The sequence below is a fragment of the Balaenoptera borealis genome, assembly GCF_965194805.1.
Source record: "Balaenoptera borealis genome assembly, chromosome: 8".
Classification (NCBI taxonomy): domain Eukaryota; kingdom Metazoa; phylum Chordata; class Mammalia; order Artiodactyla; family Balaenopteridae; genus Balaenoptera; species Balaenoptera borealis.
The window spans coordinates 89664604-89680653 of NC_138865.1; the positions used below are offsets into that span (position 1 = coordinate 89664604).

The window sequence follows — 16050 nt, forward strand, 5'->3', positions numbered from 1 at the left end:
GTCTTCGTTTCTGTGCGAGGGCTTTCTCTAGTTGTGGCAAGTGGGGGCCACTCTTCATCGCAGTGCATGGGCCTCTCACCATCGCGGCCTCTCCCGCTGCGGAGTACAGGCTCCAGACGCGCAGGCTCAGTAATTGTGACTCACGGGCCCAGCTGCTCTGCGGCATGCGGGATCCTCCCAGACCAGGGCTCGAACCTGTGTCCCCTGCATTGGCAGGCAGATTCTCAACCACTGCGCCACCAGGGAAGCCCACAAACACATTTTTTTAAAAAAGGATTCTAGAGAAGGAAAAAGAGAAGATTGGATATTGGCAGACATCTAGCAGTTTGTACCATACCTTTTTGTTCTGTTCTATTTCCTGTTCTGCTACTGATCAGCTGTGGACCTGGACAACATACTTCCTTTGGCCTGGTTACCAAGTCCTCTGGTAATCAGACACGAGGCTGCGACAATCTAATAAGGAAGCTCAAAGGATTAAGCAAATAAATGTGTCAGTGCTCTGGTTTCAGGGAGAATAACTGGAGCCCTGTCCAGTCAGCCTCCTTTTTACTTCCCTGGATGGTTTTCCCTTGGGATTTCTAGGAGCGGATTTTGAAAACGTCCAGACTGAGTTGCTGAGGCCCTTCCAGCAAGAAGACCTAAAGAATTCATGTTTGTTACCTTTTGGGAGTAACTTTTCCCTGCACTTAACCAGGCTGTGCCCTCCATCAGGTACTTCCCCACTGAGTTCAAACAGGTGCCTACGTAAGTGAGTGTGAGACACAAAGCCAGCCATGAATTGAGCACTTACTGTGTCTGATACTGAACCAACTTCTGGGATCATAAAGTGACCACAGCCCATACTCTTAGTCCTTTACAGTCTTTTTTTTTTTCACAAGGCCAGGGTATGAATTAAACACAACCTAATGTAGCAAGGGCTGTACCAAAGTAAGATGGTGATATGGATTGAATTGTGTCCCCCCAAAAGATCTGTTGAAGTCCTAATCCTTGATACCTATGAATGTTACCTTATTTGGGAATAGGGTCTTTGTTGATGTAATCAAGTTAAGATGAGATCATTAGAGTGGCCCAAATCCAATGACCAGCGCCCTTAGAAGAAGAGTAGAAGGGACACAGAGACAAACGCACTAGAAGAATGTCATATGACCATGGAGGCAGAGATTGGAGTGATGCATCTGCAAGTCAAGGAATGTCAAGGATTGCTGGCGACACCAGTAACTAAGAGAAAGGTATGGAACAGATTCTCCCCTGGAGCCTCCAGGGAGAATGTGGCTCTGCTAATAACACTTATTGCCTCCAGAACTGTGAGAGAATAAATTTCTGTTGTTTTTAGCCACCTAGTTTGTGGTACTTTGTTATGGCAGTTCTCGGAAACTAATAGACATGGTCAGTTTGATATGTCAGCTTGGCTAGGCTTTAATCCTCAGTTATTCAATCAAACACTAATGTAGATGTTGCCATGAAGGTATTTTGTAGATATGGTTAACATTTACAATCAGCTGACTTTAAGGAAAGAGATCGTTTAGGTGGGCCTGATTTAATCAGTTCAAGTCCTAAAGAGCAGAACTGAGATTGCCCTAGAAAATAAGAAATTCTGCCTGTGGATTGCAGCTTCTGCTTGTGTCAGAGAGTTTCAGCCTGTCCTTCCTGATGACCTGCCCTATAGATTTTGGACTTGCTTAACCAGTCTCTGCAATTGTATAAGCCAATTTCTTGCAGTAAATCTCTTAATATATCTCTTCCTGCTTTTATTTCTCTTGTGGAACCCTGACTAATACACAAAAGGATGATGTGATCTTTAAATACGTTTACCTAAAAAACGATGGAATTGCTGAAGGCTTCATGGAGGAGGTGGCTTTTGGCAGGGCCTTGAAGGATGGGTAGGAGTTTGCTAGGTGGGGAACGGCATTTCCAGCAGAGAGAACAGCCTATGCAAAGGCCTGGAGTGAAACCGTGCCTCCCCTATCCCCCAGTGGCTGGGGATAGGCATTACAGAATTTGGAGTCACATTCTGGGGGTCTCTCCTGTCAAGCTGAGGACTTCAGCACTTGTCCTGGAGGCTAGGGGTTCTCCTTTTTTTATTCTTTGTTCTTTTATTTCTCTATTTTTTGCTTTTTAAAAATTGAGATATAACTTTCATAAGTCAAGTGCATGGGTTTTAAAGAACTTGATGAATTTTTACATATGTATTTATCCATGTAATCCTCACTAAAATCAAGATATAGAATCAGGTCTGGGATTAGGGTGAGGTGAGTGAAGTGAGCTGTGCAAGCACAGGGTCAGATTCTGCCTTTAAAATTTTGGTATTTTGTTGTCATGGATTTTTTGCATTCATTTTGATTTTGAAAAATATTGTTTATTTTGATTACTGAGGCTTATTTGGCCCACACTTCAATTTTCCGCCTTGGAGAGAGCCTCATGCCTCACTCTAGTCTGGACCCTATTAAATATTTCCGGCACCCCTGTGGCTTCCTCATTCTCCCAATCCTCCCAAAGGAAACCTCTAGCCAAGAGCCGGGCTACTTAACATGAGGGGATGGCCTGGGGTGTGTGCAATCATGGGTGTGTTTGCGTGTGTTTTTCTGAGAGGATAGTTCATTTCTTTGATAAGTTTCTTGGAGGCGTCTGTAAAGTGAGGAATAAGAAACAGATTACCGACTAATAGGGAGCCAGAGGAGGGTTTGTTATTCAAGGGATCCGAGCAGTATGTCTTAGGTCGGTGTGCCTGCAGGCCTCCATGAGATAGCCCGGTGTAAATTAGCCTCACTGTGCCCCAGTCTCCTCATCTGTAAAATGTACCTCTCTTATTGGACTGTGTAGGGGTCAGATGAGATAATGGCAGTGAAATTCATAGCGCCCTGCACGGCGCGTTCGGCCAACATTTACGGAGCGCTTACGACTTGACGGGCGCTGAGCTGAGGGTTTTACGGCCGTTACCTTTTTAATAAAGCACACAGCCCACCAAGAAGGTGCACGTCTCAGCGAGCCCTCGTGGGGACCCTGTAACAGTTCGCCCCCTCGGCGGGCAGGCGGGGCGGGAAGGGGGCGGGGCGCAGGTGGGGCGGGCCGGGGGCGGGGCGGCGCGCCGGTTCCGGGATCCGGGTCGCGGGCTGCGCCACCGCCTCGGGGCGCGCCGGGCGCTGGGCGCAGCTGGGGGGCGCATGTTGGGGCGCGCGGCGTGGAGGCGCTGCCCGCGAGGGCTGCGGCGCGGCCGGGAGGCGCTGCTGGCACTGCTGGCGTTGCTGGCGCTGGCTGGGCTGGGCTCGGTGCTGCGGGCGCGGCGCGGGGCCGGAATGGCCGAGCCGGGACTCCCACGCACCCCGCGCTCCGGGCGGCGAGACCCGGTTCTGGCGCGGCCGCCGGTGCGGGAGGACGCTCTGGGCGCGCGAGGCGAGGCAGTGCGGCTGCAGCTGCAGGGCGAAGAGCTGCGGCTGCAGGAGGAGAGCGTGCGGCTGCACCAGATAAACATCTACCTCAGCGACCGCATCTCGCTGCACCGCCGCCTGCCCGAGCGCTGGAACCCTCTGTGAGTCCCCAGGTGGCGGGAGAAGCACCGCCCTCGGAGTCCCCGGGCCTCAGTTTCTGCAGCTGTGAAGTGGCAAGGTGGAACCGGGGTCTCGAAAGACCTGGGGCTCTCGCGTCTTATTGAGTCACTCGGAAGTGGGCAGTGAAAGTGTTCATACTGCGGGGTGGGGGAGAAAGATTTAAAAAATGAAAATAGAAAAATCTCAGAAATTGACAAATCTGCAGACAGGTTTCAGATGAGACCCTTTGGGTGCCCTTCCTGGGTCCAAAGGCACCCCCAGTCCAGTTACGCCTGTAACGTCCTGCTTTGGCGAAGCTAAGGACCTGTGGGGTTCGAGACAGGCTTCATTCACTTACTTGTGTGCACCTGTGTGCACCAGGGCCCATGAATCAACCAGGAGGGGAGGGCCCGCCGGGCAGGTGAGATGAAAGGCTCCTGGAAGGGCAAGTCGGAAGCCGCAAGCCTCCTTGCCCTCTCTCTGGGAGTTGGATTCCTGACCTTGAAGTGGAGGAAGTCAGGAAGGAGCGGCTGCTGGGAAGGGCTCTTTCTGGCTGTGGTCCAGCAGAGCTCACTCCTGTGGGTGACACAGTCCTGGAACCTGTGTGGTCAGAGGCCTAATTCCTGTTGGAGCTGCTGTCTGGAGGGGTTGTACCACTGCTTAGGTAAGAAGGGAACAAGCTGGCAGGTGGAGGATGGCCCTCCTGGCCTTCTATCTCCTTTCCTCTTTCGGTAGGGATCTTCCAGGTCCCTGCTGGAGCCCCCTCCTTAAAGACTTTGAGGGAAAGAGGGCTCAGAGAGGGGGTTCTGGAGCCAAGTGGGCAGCCTCGTGTATGTACCAGGCATCTGCCACTCCGCCCTGCTCCTTGTCCCTCCTGTTTTACAGGTGTGGAAATTGGCCCAGAGAGGTCAGGTGACTCACCCAAGGCCCCACAGCTGGAAAGTGGTGGAACCGGCCTTGGGGGACTGTGACCCTCCTGGCCCCCATGGTACTGTGCTGATTTCAGGATTTTAGGCAACTGCTCTGTGCATCCTTGGTCAGAGAGAGCATGAATGTCTGCAGGAGGAGGCCCCACCTCTGCCCTCACTGGCAGAGTTTGAATGGATTTGCACCTCACTGCCTCTGCTGTTTTTCAGGATCTGCTCATGCCTAGCCTATGCTTTTACCTTAGGCATTTTCACTGTTTATCTTTTCGAGTCGAGCTATGTTTGTTGGGGTTGATGGTAGTTCCTCCTCTTCAGCCAAATGGCTGAATATATGTTTATCTCCTTGAAACGCCAAGGGTGCTCACTGAGGCAAGGTCTAGGGGAAGCTTTCAGGTCAGACTCAGGGTTCAGACCCAGCTCATGTGAAATAAAATCGTGGCTCTTTTGCTCATCAGCTCTGTGATGTTGGGCAATTAATCTAGCCTCTCAGCCTCAATTTCCCTACCGGCAAAATAGGGGATGAGTAGAAATAACACAACCTAGGAGTTAATAAAACACCTAACACCTGGGAACACACTGTGTACTCAGTTCTTATTAGTTTTTCCTGCCTTCCCTGTTGCCAACAATACACTCAGGAGGTTGCTTTTAAGAGTCATCCAGGGATTGGTCCATAAAGTTTTTCTTTTCCGGGTTCCAACTTCCTCTGTTGTCCCAGGTTGTGAAGTCTCTTTGAAACACTGTGGATGACCTGTGGGGCTTATGGTGTCCCATTTCCATGGTGACACAGCTGCCCTGTGTCCTATCAGGATTTGCTTATAGATCCTGCTATTGCAATGACCCTGGGAAGTTAATCCAAACCCAGCGTGATAAGGAGTGTGAATGCCTCCTGCCTTTAATTCCTGCAGCAAGGCCTGTTGGGTCATTCTTGTCTAGAGAGAAAGGTGAGCTCCATCTGTGTCGGTCTCAGCCCAGCCAGGCCTTGAGGTATAACTTAGATGTAGCCAGTAGCGTCCAGGCCTTTCACGAAGACTCACTTTTATTATAGTTCATACAGGCGTGAGGACCTAATAAGGTCTTGAGATTTAGCCTGAGAAACCAGAATGGCAGATTGAGTTCACAGTCGGGGTCCTGGGTGAGGGGGAGGGTTGGAACTAATTAATAAGCAAAGGTGTGGTTAGGATCCTTGAATGTCATAGGAGGGAAGGTCCTGAGGGAGCATCCAGTCTAACCAGAGAGGAAAAGCCATGCCCCCAAGGTAACACACAGATCTGGGGCAGAGCTGATATAGAACCCAGATCTTTTATTCCCTCCTCTCTTTCGAGATGGAGGCAATTATTAATCTATTAATTTTAATTATAAGAGCAATACATGTTCACTCTAGAAAAGTTTGCATATACAGAGAAGCAAAAAAAAGAAAGAAAGAAAGAAAAATCATCCATAAACCTACCATCCTGGGAAGAATCACTATTAACGTTTTGCTGTGTATCCTTCTAGACTTTTCCAGGTATAGAAATAGATTCTGAAAAAGATACACACGGGTAAGTGGGTGAGAACATATTCAGACATGAGTATGTACGAAGGCCCACACATGTTTTTAACCAAATTCTTTGCACTGTAGGGGATAAATGTGTTATCATAGGCAAGGGACTGTTTGGCTTGGTTCTTCTGGCATCTGCAAGCCTTGGTAGCTAATAGAGACACTTCGAAGTATTGGCTCTAATCCCTCAAGACTTGGTATAGACCCTGGCCCTTCTGTGAGGCTAATAATTCACATGCCAGTAGGTTAGTGCATCGCTTTTTTTCTATTAGTTACGGCACTGAATCGAGGAGGGAAAGGAGGAGGAGGAGGAGGATGACAAGGAATTCTTGCATGGTAGTATAGTAAGTATAGGGTTTGCAAAACTCTTTCACAAATACCGTCTCATTTGAGCCTAGCAAGGAGAGGAAACTTTCACTGTGAGATGGCAGCAGGCCAAAGTGGGGAGCCAGATAGCTGGGTCTGTGGCCTTGGGGAACTTTGAAAAATTATGTGAGGGATCTTCCCCAGAATGATTAAATAGAGTTTTGGTGGGTAGGGCCTAGGCTGAGGCTGATGTGCAACTAGTGTTGAAAGCTACTGGCTTAGAGCCTGTGGATTTCTCACTCCGAAGATTAAGGGTGGGTGCTTTTGAAGGTGTGGGAGAATACCAGAATTAGACAAAGTGGGGACTGATAACAGGTCAAATGCAGATGAAACTAGTGGTGACATCACAGTCAGTTACAAGGTGTGTCACAAGTGGATGGTGGCTAATCATGCACCAATACTTACAGGAAGTTTTAGTTTTCATAGATAAGGGAAGCCTTGAGATAATCCTATACTGTTATTCTCATTTGCATTCTGACCTCTTTAGCAGGAGAGAAAGGTGGAGTGACAGCGCCCTTGGGGCTGTGCACTTCCACCACACATGTATGGGGATGCCACGCATGTGACCATCAGCTGTTCTCTGCCACTGCCAAGGAGTTGTGAACCGCTGGTTAGAAAAGTGTGTAAATAATACACACAGGTGTTTGCATTTCCTGAACGCTTGCTCTGGTTTTAGCCGTATCAGTGCTATAGTTGCAGAGTGTGTATCCGAGTTTAAGGACTAGGACTTGGGTGCTAGGATGGCAAAGTGTCTCAAAATAGCTCTAAATAGGTAATTCAGCAAAAGAAAGTGTTTGTGTCTTGCTGGGGTTGGCAGGAGGGAGTTGGTTAAGATTTCTCTTTTTGCAGAGAGGTAGCCTGCTTGTCTGTTCTCTTAACATTACCTTTGGAGAAACATCACACATGATGTGGAGATTAGACTGATGTTTCTTTGCTTCCCCAACAAGGTTGTAAACTGAGGCTATTTTATTAGTTTTTACTAGACCCTTCTTGTGGTTGTCAGAGTGGCGTCCTTTCTTTGAATCAGTACTTTAAGTCTACAGAACATGTTCCTTTTGATTAGAGTTGTCATGATACCTTCTCCCATCCTTTTACTTTCACTTCTTCTGTGACCTCAGCTTTTAGGCATGTCTCTAATTAGCATGTTTCTGGATTTTGTGTTGTCATTAAAAAAAAAAAAAATCCAGACTGACAGTCTTTGACTTTAACTAGATAGTTATGTCCATTTATACTTACTGTGCTTACTGATACTTTAGTGTTTGATTATGCCATCTTACTTATGCTTTCTATTTGTTATGCTTTTTCTATGTTTTTTCCCCTTTTTTCCATACTGCTTTTTGAATTGATAGAACCTTCTGGTTCCATTTTTCTCTCTCTATTAATTTGGCAGTTATCTATTTCTAATCTTTAGTGGTATAATTTGAAAGTATATATTTAACTGAAAAAAGTCTAAAGTTAATCAATAACTATGGATCCTAGAATGCTTTAACATTGATCACCTTCTTTCCCAATTTGTATGTCATTTTACTCCACTATTTTAATTCTGTCTTGCTTTTTAAACCAACACATTAGACATTTTTAAAAATGCAGTATTTGTTTACATTTATCCACACGTTTACCATTTTCTCTTCCCATCATTCTTTCCTGAATGGTCATCTTTGGATCTCAGATATCTTTCTGGGATTCTTTTCTTCTTCCTGAAATATATCATGTATTTCTTGCTGTAGACAAGGTTATTGTTGTAAACACTCAGTTTTATTTATCTGAAAATGTTTTTATTTTGCTCTTGTTCTCAAAAAATAGTTTGGTTGGGTATATAATTCCAGGTTGATAGTTTGGCATTTGAAGATAGTATTCCACTGTCCCCTGGCTTGCTCCATTGCTGTGAGATATCTATACTGAGTTAAATTTGCCTGTCATTCTTGTTTCTTTGTCATTCATTTGAAGTCCTCTTTTATTTATTTAAGCATAGTAAGCATACTTATTTTATGCTCTGTCTGATACCTCTAATATCCAGGTTCATAGATTTCCTTGTTGTTACTGTACTCCGAGGACTTCTTTTACTTTTTTGTAAGCTGATCCATGCATTTAAAAGATTTTTTTTAAGTATTTTATCAAGAATTTTTTGGGTGTCCTTTACCAAGAGGCGTTCCCAGATATTTTAAATCTTTCATACTGCCCTGAGTGGAAGTCCTATATTCACTTTAAAAAAAAACTTATTTTCTCTATTAGTTAGGGTTCTTTGGTTGAAAGTGACTGAAAACTCAATGCAAACTGACTTAAATATAAAAGAAAATATATTGACTTCTATGACAGAAAAGTCTGGGATTAGATCTGGGTTCAGATTATTCTGGGCCCTGAATACAGGGACTCAACTGATTTCATCAGCAAAATGTTGATTGGTCAGGCCTGGGGCATGTGACCTTCCCAGAGGGGTGTGTATATGTGCGTATGTATACACAAGTGTGTGCACACACATTGTATGTGTGTGTGTGTGTGTGTGTATGTGTGTGTATGTGTCCAGCCCTGCACAAACCATACAGCTTGAGAGTCCAGGAGGCATGGTTCCTGAAAGAGCAAAGTGCAGTAAGATGAAGAAAGGAGAAAGCATTCTGGGCCATTAAAACACATCTATGTATATATTATGACCTCCCTGGCCTGTTCTCCAAAGGATATGAATTTTCATTTTTTTAAAGATGTTTATGTGATAACCTAAATATAATATAAAAGAAGATATGGATGTATTTGCCACACCCATTCATTCATATCCATAAAGTACATAGACATATATTGTACTGGTGGAGATTATGGTAGTCCACACCCAGTAGGGTTGTTATGAAGGCTAAACGGAATAATGCATGTAGAATGCTTAGCACACTGCCTATCATGTAGTAGGCACTCAATAAATGTTACTTAATAGTAACATTTACTTACTAGGTACAGTGCAAAGCATGCAGAAAATACAGGGAAAAACACAATTCAGCCCCTGCCCTTACAAAGCACATGGATTATACCAGAAAGTTAAGGAAAGGATGGCTTACTATGATTTAGCAGTGAATTTGGTTCTGAGCTCTCTTTTATCTCCTATGCAGAAGTGGAACCCTGAGTGATGCATAGCTGCCCTTGCCTAATGGAAGGATGCACAGCTTTTTATCACCCAGGAAAAGGGGAAAGTGTTTTTCCTGGATGCAAATTTAGAGATATTCAGGAAGGATATATTGAACTTCATGAAGGAGAATGCTTTTAAAGGATGTTTTATCTTTTTTTTTTTTTCAATTGAAGTATAGTTGATTTACAATGCTGTGTTACTTTCTGGTGTACATCAAAGTGATTTAGTTATATATATATATATGCTTTTCCATTTTGGTTTATTACAGGATATTGAATATAGTTCCCTGTGCTATACAGTAGGACTTTGTTGTTTATGTATTTTATTTATAGTACTTTATATCTGCTAATCCCAAACTCCTAATTTATCCTTCCCTCACCCATTTTCCCCTTTGGTAACCATAAGTTTTTTATCTATGTCTGTGAGTCTGTTTCTGTTTTGTAAATAAGTTCACTTGTGTCATATTTTAGATTCCACATACAAGTGATATTATATGGTATTTGTCTTTCTCTTTCTGACTCACTTCACTTAGTATGGCAATCTCTAGGTCCACCCATGTTGCTGCAAATGGCATTATCTTATGCTTTTTTATGTCTGTGTAGTATTCCATTATATATATATATATATGTGTGTGTGTGTGTATATACCACATCTTCTTTATCCATTCATCTGTTGATGGACATTTAGGTTGCTTCCATGTCTTGGCTATTGTAAAGCGATATTTTAAAGAACAAAGGAGAAACTATACCACGTCAACAACAAAAAAAGGAGAGGGCAGAATGTTAAATCTTACTCAGTGAAGACATTTGCTATGGGAAGCTAAAGAAATATGATTCAGCTTTTTAAAAATCTTTCTTGTGATTATAAAAATGATGCATGTTCATTATAGAACTATTTTATTTTATTATTTTTTAATAAATTTATTTATTTTTATTTTTATTTATTTTTGGCTGAGTTGGGTCTTTGTTGCTGCACGCGGGCTTTCTCTAGTTGTGGCGAGCAGGGCTACTCTTCGTTGTGGTGTGTGGGCTTCTCGTTGTAGTGGCTTTTCTTGTTGCAGGGCATGGCTCTAGGCACATGGGCTTCAGTAGTTGTGGCATGCGAGCTCAGTAGTTGTGGCTCACGGGCTCTAGAGCACAGGCTCAGTAGTTGTGGCGCACGGGCTTAGTTGCTCCGCAGCATGTGGGATCTTCCCGGACCAGGGCTTGAACCCGTGTCCCCTGCATTGGCAGGCGGATTCTTAACCACTGCGCCACCAGGGGAGCCCTATAGAACAATTTTAGAATGCAGAAAAATATAAAGAATTAAATAAGAATCAGTGATAATCCCACTGCTCAGAGATCACCATTGTTAACATTCTTGGCATATTTCTTTCTATTGTTTACTGTTTATGTGTGAGTGCATGCACACACACTTTGTTGTTCGAAGAACTGACATGATGCTGTTTATAGATCTGTACCCTGCTTTTCTGATTAAACGTCAGAGTGTGGTCATCCTTTTTTTATTGCCAAATATTCTCTGAAAACATGGCTTTGGATAGCCATGTAGCGTTTCTTCATGCAACCATGAACATTTATTCTCCTACATTTAAATTGTTTACAGAATTTCACTATTATAAATAATGTTACAAAGAAAAATTTTTACGACAAGCCTCCTTCAGGGTATCTCTGATTATTCACTTGGGTGAGAAATTCTTAGATGTATTGATATGAGATGAATGAGAAGAGGAACACTTTAAAGCTCTGAGTGTAGGGAATTCCCTGACAGGCCAGTGGTTAGGACTCCAAGCTCTCACTGCTAAGGGCCCTGGCTGGGGAACTAAGATCCCATATGCAGCGCAGCGTGGCCAAAAAAAAAAAAATGTTTAATAATAAAAAAAAAGAAAGCTCTGAGTGTATATTGCTAAATTGGTATCTTGTAATCTAAGAGCACACAAATAGCCCACCTGGACATTTGAGAACAGTGCCCTTGAACTTCTGGATTTTGCACAGCAGTGAAAACACATAAACAAAAACACTGAGGAGGGGCTGACATACAGTCCCAACTCTTATTTGGTCAAACAGAGCTCGTCCTGCTCTCCTATTTACTCCCATCATGAGAAGAAATAAGTTTTAATCCAAAACAGTAAGGATGTGATTTCAGACTAAAGGACAGTTCTTTAAATTGAATAAATTTCATGTTTGAAAACCTCATTGTCCTTATTTCTACTCATTTCTCTTTGGACTGGTGCATACGTGAAACTAAATTTTAGCTTTACCTTGTTTTTAAAGATAAAAAAATATTTTTAGTTTCACAAAAACACATTTTTTTTTCATGTAGTATAAGCAGTTCTTTCTGATGCTTCTAGTGGGCTATGGTGGCTTTTCTATGCACCCTGTCTAGTACTCAGAGAATATTAAATCCAGACATAATTATGAATATTCTTATACATATATGTGTGTGTTTTCCATTTGCTCTAACATATATTTGGAGGAAGGCAACTTTTTTGTTTTTGTTTTTGTTTTCATCAACATTTTTTTAATTAAAATTTTTGTCTCTGATTTTTTATTCTTTTTAATTTTATTTTGTTCTATTTTATTTTTAAAATTAAAAAATTTTCAGATTTTTTATACAAATTTTAAAGGTTACTTTACATTTAGATTGATTACAAAATGTTAGCTATATTTACCATATTGTACAATACATCCTTGAGCCTATCTTACGCCCAATAATTTGAACCCCCCCACACCACTGATAACCACTGGTTTGTTCTCTGTATCTGTGAGTCTGCTTCTTTTTTGTTATATTCACTAGTTTGTTGTATTTTTTAGACTCCACATATAAGTGATGTCATATAGTATTTGTCTTTCTGTGTCTGACTTATTTTATTTCACTTAGCATAATGCCCTCCAAGTCCATCCACATTGCTGCAAATAGCAAAATTTTGTTCTTTTTTATGGCTGAGTAGTATTCCATGGTGTATATCTGCCACATCTTCTTATCCATTCATCTGTTGATGGACACTTAGGTTGCTCCCATATCTTGGCAATTGTAAATAATGGTGCTATGAATATTTGGGGTGCATGTATCTTCAAATTAGTGTTTTTGTTTTTTTTCAGACAAATACCCAGGAGTGGAATTCCTGGGTCACATGGTAGTTCTATTTTTAGTTTTTCAAGGAATGTCCATACTGTTTTCCACAGTCTGCACCAACTTACATTCCCACCAACAGTGTACAAGTGTTCCTTTTTCTCCACATCCTCAGAGGGCAGCTGTTTTGGTAGAAGTGGGAATGAATGAGAAAGGAGAGGGCCTTGGACAGGGCCACTAAGATTGAGATACGTGTAGGTCAGAATTGGCTTGGTGTTTGGGTACACCCTTTGCAACATTAAAAATTTTCTTTTCTTCTTTTTGTATTAAACTTTTAATTTTGAAAAATTCAAACCTAGAGAAAATTTGCTAGAATAGCCAAAATCCTCTATATCCTTCACCTAGACCCACTCATTATTTTGCTACATTTACTTAATTTTTCTCTTTCTATATGTATCCTATAATATTATACACACTTGAGAATAAGTTACAGAGATGATAATCTTTTATCCTTTGTTACTTCAGTGTGTATTTTCTAAGAACAAGGACATTCTCTCATGATACCATGAAAGTAGTTATCAAATTTAGGAAATTTATACAATATCAGATGTTTCCAACTGTCCCAACTTTTAGAGCAACTTTTTTCTTCCTTACCCGGTATCTAATTGAGAATCAAGTAGGACATTTAGTTGTCCTGCCTCTTTAGTCTCCTTTAGTCTGAAATGGTTCCTCAGACTCTCATTGTCTTTTAGGACATTCACGTTTTTTAAAAGAGTACAGGCCTGTTGGTTTATAAAATGTCAATTCAGGCCTGTCTGATAGTTTCCTTGCGATTTATTTCAGCATATGTGTGACCATAAAACTTAATGACTTAAAACAGCAATAAACGTTTATTATTTCGCATAATTTCTGTGGGTCAGGGATTTGTAAGTGCGTTATCTGAGTGGTCTGGCTTGGGAGTCTCTCATGAGATTGTAGTCGACATGCTACCTGGGGTTTTTGTCATCTCAAGGTTTGATTGGGGCTGTTGAGGCTGGAGGATCTGCTTTTAGGATGGCCCATCATATGCTGGAAAGTCTGTCTGGGCTGTCCTGGCTGTCAGAAGCCTCAGTTCCTCTCCACATAGATCTCTTCATGGGACACTTGAGTGTCCTCACTACACAGTGGCTGGCTTTCCCCAGAATGGATAGTCCATGGGAGGGAACAAAGAGGAACCTTCGGTGTCTTATGACCTGGTCTTAGAAGCCACATACTGTTTCTCCTGCTGCATTCTGTTCATGTGTGGTGGTTTTAAAATATACCTGCAAATTCTTTGATAGTCCTCCCTTTAAAAGAAGGAGCCTAATTCTCCTCCGCTTGAGTGTGGGCTGGACTCTCCTCTGTGGAGCACAGCGCTAAGTAACCACTTCTGTGATTCAGAAGACCAGCGTGTCCAAGAATTCAGGTCCCGCTGGCCAGGGCTGGTGGGAACGCCTTATCGCTTCAGGACACCAGCGTGGTCATGCCTCCAGCCTACAGATGAAGCAGGCATGAGAATGTAAAGGGGGCTGAGAAGAGCCAGCCCCTCTCAGAGACTCTCAGATAAGCCTATTCATGTGGCAAGGCCACCCCAGTGACAGCAGAGCCTGGGCTGCTGCCTGGGTAGCCTCGGAGCCCTCTATAGAAACTGTCCTGGCACTTAGGAAAAGGGACCTGGAGCTACTTAGAAGACCCTGAGAGGGATGAGAGGAGAAATTGCCTGTTTCTTGGTAGGAGGGAGGGCTGGTTGAGGAGAGGGGATGTAGGGATCTTTATTTAGATTCTAATGGCCCACTTGAGCCTCCTGCAGGGTCAAAGGCATGAGCCAGAACCCTGTGACAAGATCGCACAGGGACACAAGGAGCTCCTTGAACACAAGGAGCTCAGCCAAGTACATACACACTTGCAGGCGCTCTGAGAACTGTCCAGGTTACCCTGCCTCTCAGCCTTGTCTTTAAAATAGGAACAGTAAATACTAACATAGGAAGAGGTTTTGAGAGTGAAATAAAGTACTACATTTCATCGATTCTAAGGCATTTTTTTTTCTTTTTTTTTGGCCACGTGGTGCAGCTTGTGGGATCTTAGTTCCCTGACCAGGGATTGAACCTGGGCCCTTGGCAGTGCAAGTGCAGAGTCCTAACCACTGGACCACCAGGGAATTCCCTCTAAGGCAGGGGTCCCCAAACCCCAGGCCTGTTAGGAACCAAGCTGCACAGCAGGAGGTGAGCGGCAGGGGAGCGAGAGATGCTTCATCTGCCGCTCCCCGTTGCTCGCGTTACTGCCTGAACCATCTCCACCCCCCCCCACCCCCCCATCCGTGGAAGAATTGTCTTCCACGAAACCGGTCCCTGGTGCCAAAAGGTTGGGGACCGCTGCTCTAAGGCACTTTTTAAAAAATATTTAAACTTTTCTGAAATTAGGATGTCTCTTAAAATCAGAGCATCCTGCAGTTATGATTGGTAGCATTTGTCTTTCTTATTGGTTCATAAGAGAATGGTGTGTCTTCCAACCATTGGAAGACACACCATTAATTTTGATGAAAGCTTATAGACTGGAGATATGATAGCACTAAGGAATTGCTAACTTTTAAAGTGTTAACAATGATATTGTGTTCATTATGAAAAGAATCTTTATCTCTTAGATATATATATTGAAATATTTATGGATGCTGCGGTATGCTGGGTTTTGCTTAAAAATAGTCTGGGATGGGGGGAGTGGGTGAAGACAGGTGAGTCAAGACCATGTGTTAAGGACCACTGAAGTTAGGTGAAAGGTTCACAGGACTTTATTATACTGTTTTCTCTACTTCTTGCATGTTTGAAAATTTCCATAATAAAATAAAAGGAAAAAAAAATAAGTTGTGTACACAAAAGGCTTTTCCTCTGCTTTTTGTGGGACTGGGTCCCTCATTATTCAGGTCTCATCCTATATGTCACCTCCTGGAGGGGCCCTCCCTGCTTACCTGTTCTGTGGTTGCCTCCATTCCCCCTTCCTACTCCCATCTGTAGTTGCTCTCTCTTTCATCCCCCTCCTTTTCTTCATAGCACCCTAACTTTCTGAAATTATTGATATGTTTGCTTATTTGATTATTGTTCCCCTGATTGTAAGCTCTGGGAAGCAGGGGCTTTGCCTATCTGGCACATAGTAGGTGATCAGGAAATGATCGGTGACTGACTGATGCAGGGCCCACTGCTACCGTGCCTGGCACGTGGTAGATAGTCAATAGATGTTGGTTTCACCCCTCACCCTGCTTGGTTCTCCATCTTTTTGATCTTGCACTTAGCTTATCTGTAAGACCTTCCCTTTCTGCCCCCGGAGGCTGGCCAGTCTTCAACATTTATCTTCTTCTCGCATTTCCACCCCATCCCTTGGTCTAGCCTTTAGCCAGGTCAGCCTTCAAACCCTGGTCCTTCTGGTGTCCCTTGTGGGTTTCTGTTCCTCCCCTATCTTGCTGTCAGCCATGTCCTGATTTCCAGGCACTGCCTACTCCCTGGGATGACA

General features: G+C 43.5%; 1 protein-coding gene across 3 annotated transcripts in view; it reads left to right on the top strand.

Moving 5' to 3' along the window:
• Positions 1–3067: 3067 nt before the first annotated feature.
• The window catches only part of GALNT12 (polypeptide N-acetylgalactosaminyltransferase 12), an 81118-nt gene continuing 68135 nt past the window's right edge, over positions 3068–16050 (top strand). The window contains exon 1 of one of the 3 annotated variants that reach the window (XR_014247883.1): positions 3068–3526. Coding sequence is in view for 2 of the 3 variants with exons in the window: in XM_082403993.1 (XP_082260119.1) it covers positions 3162–3526 (365 nt within the window). In the remaining variant the exon portion in view is untranslated. The remainder of the gene's footprint in view (positions 3527–16050) is intronic. The other 2 variants (XM_082403993.1, XM_082403992.1) reach the window with 2 other exon arrangements.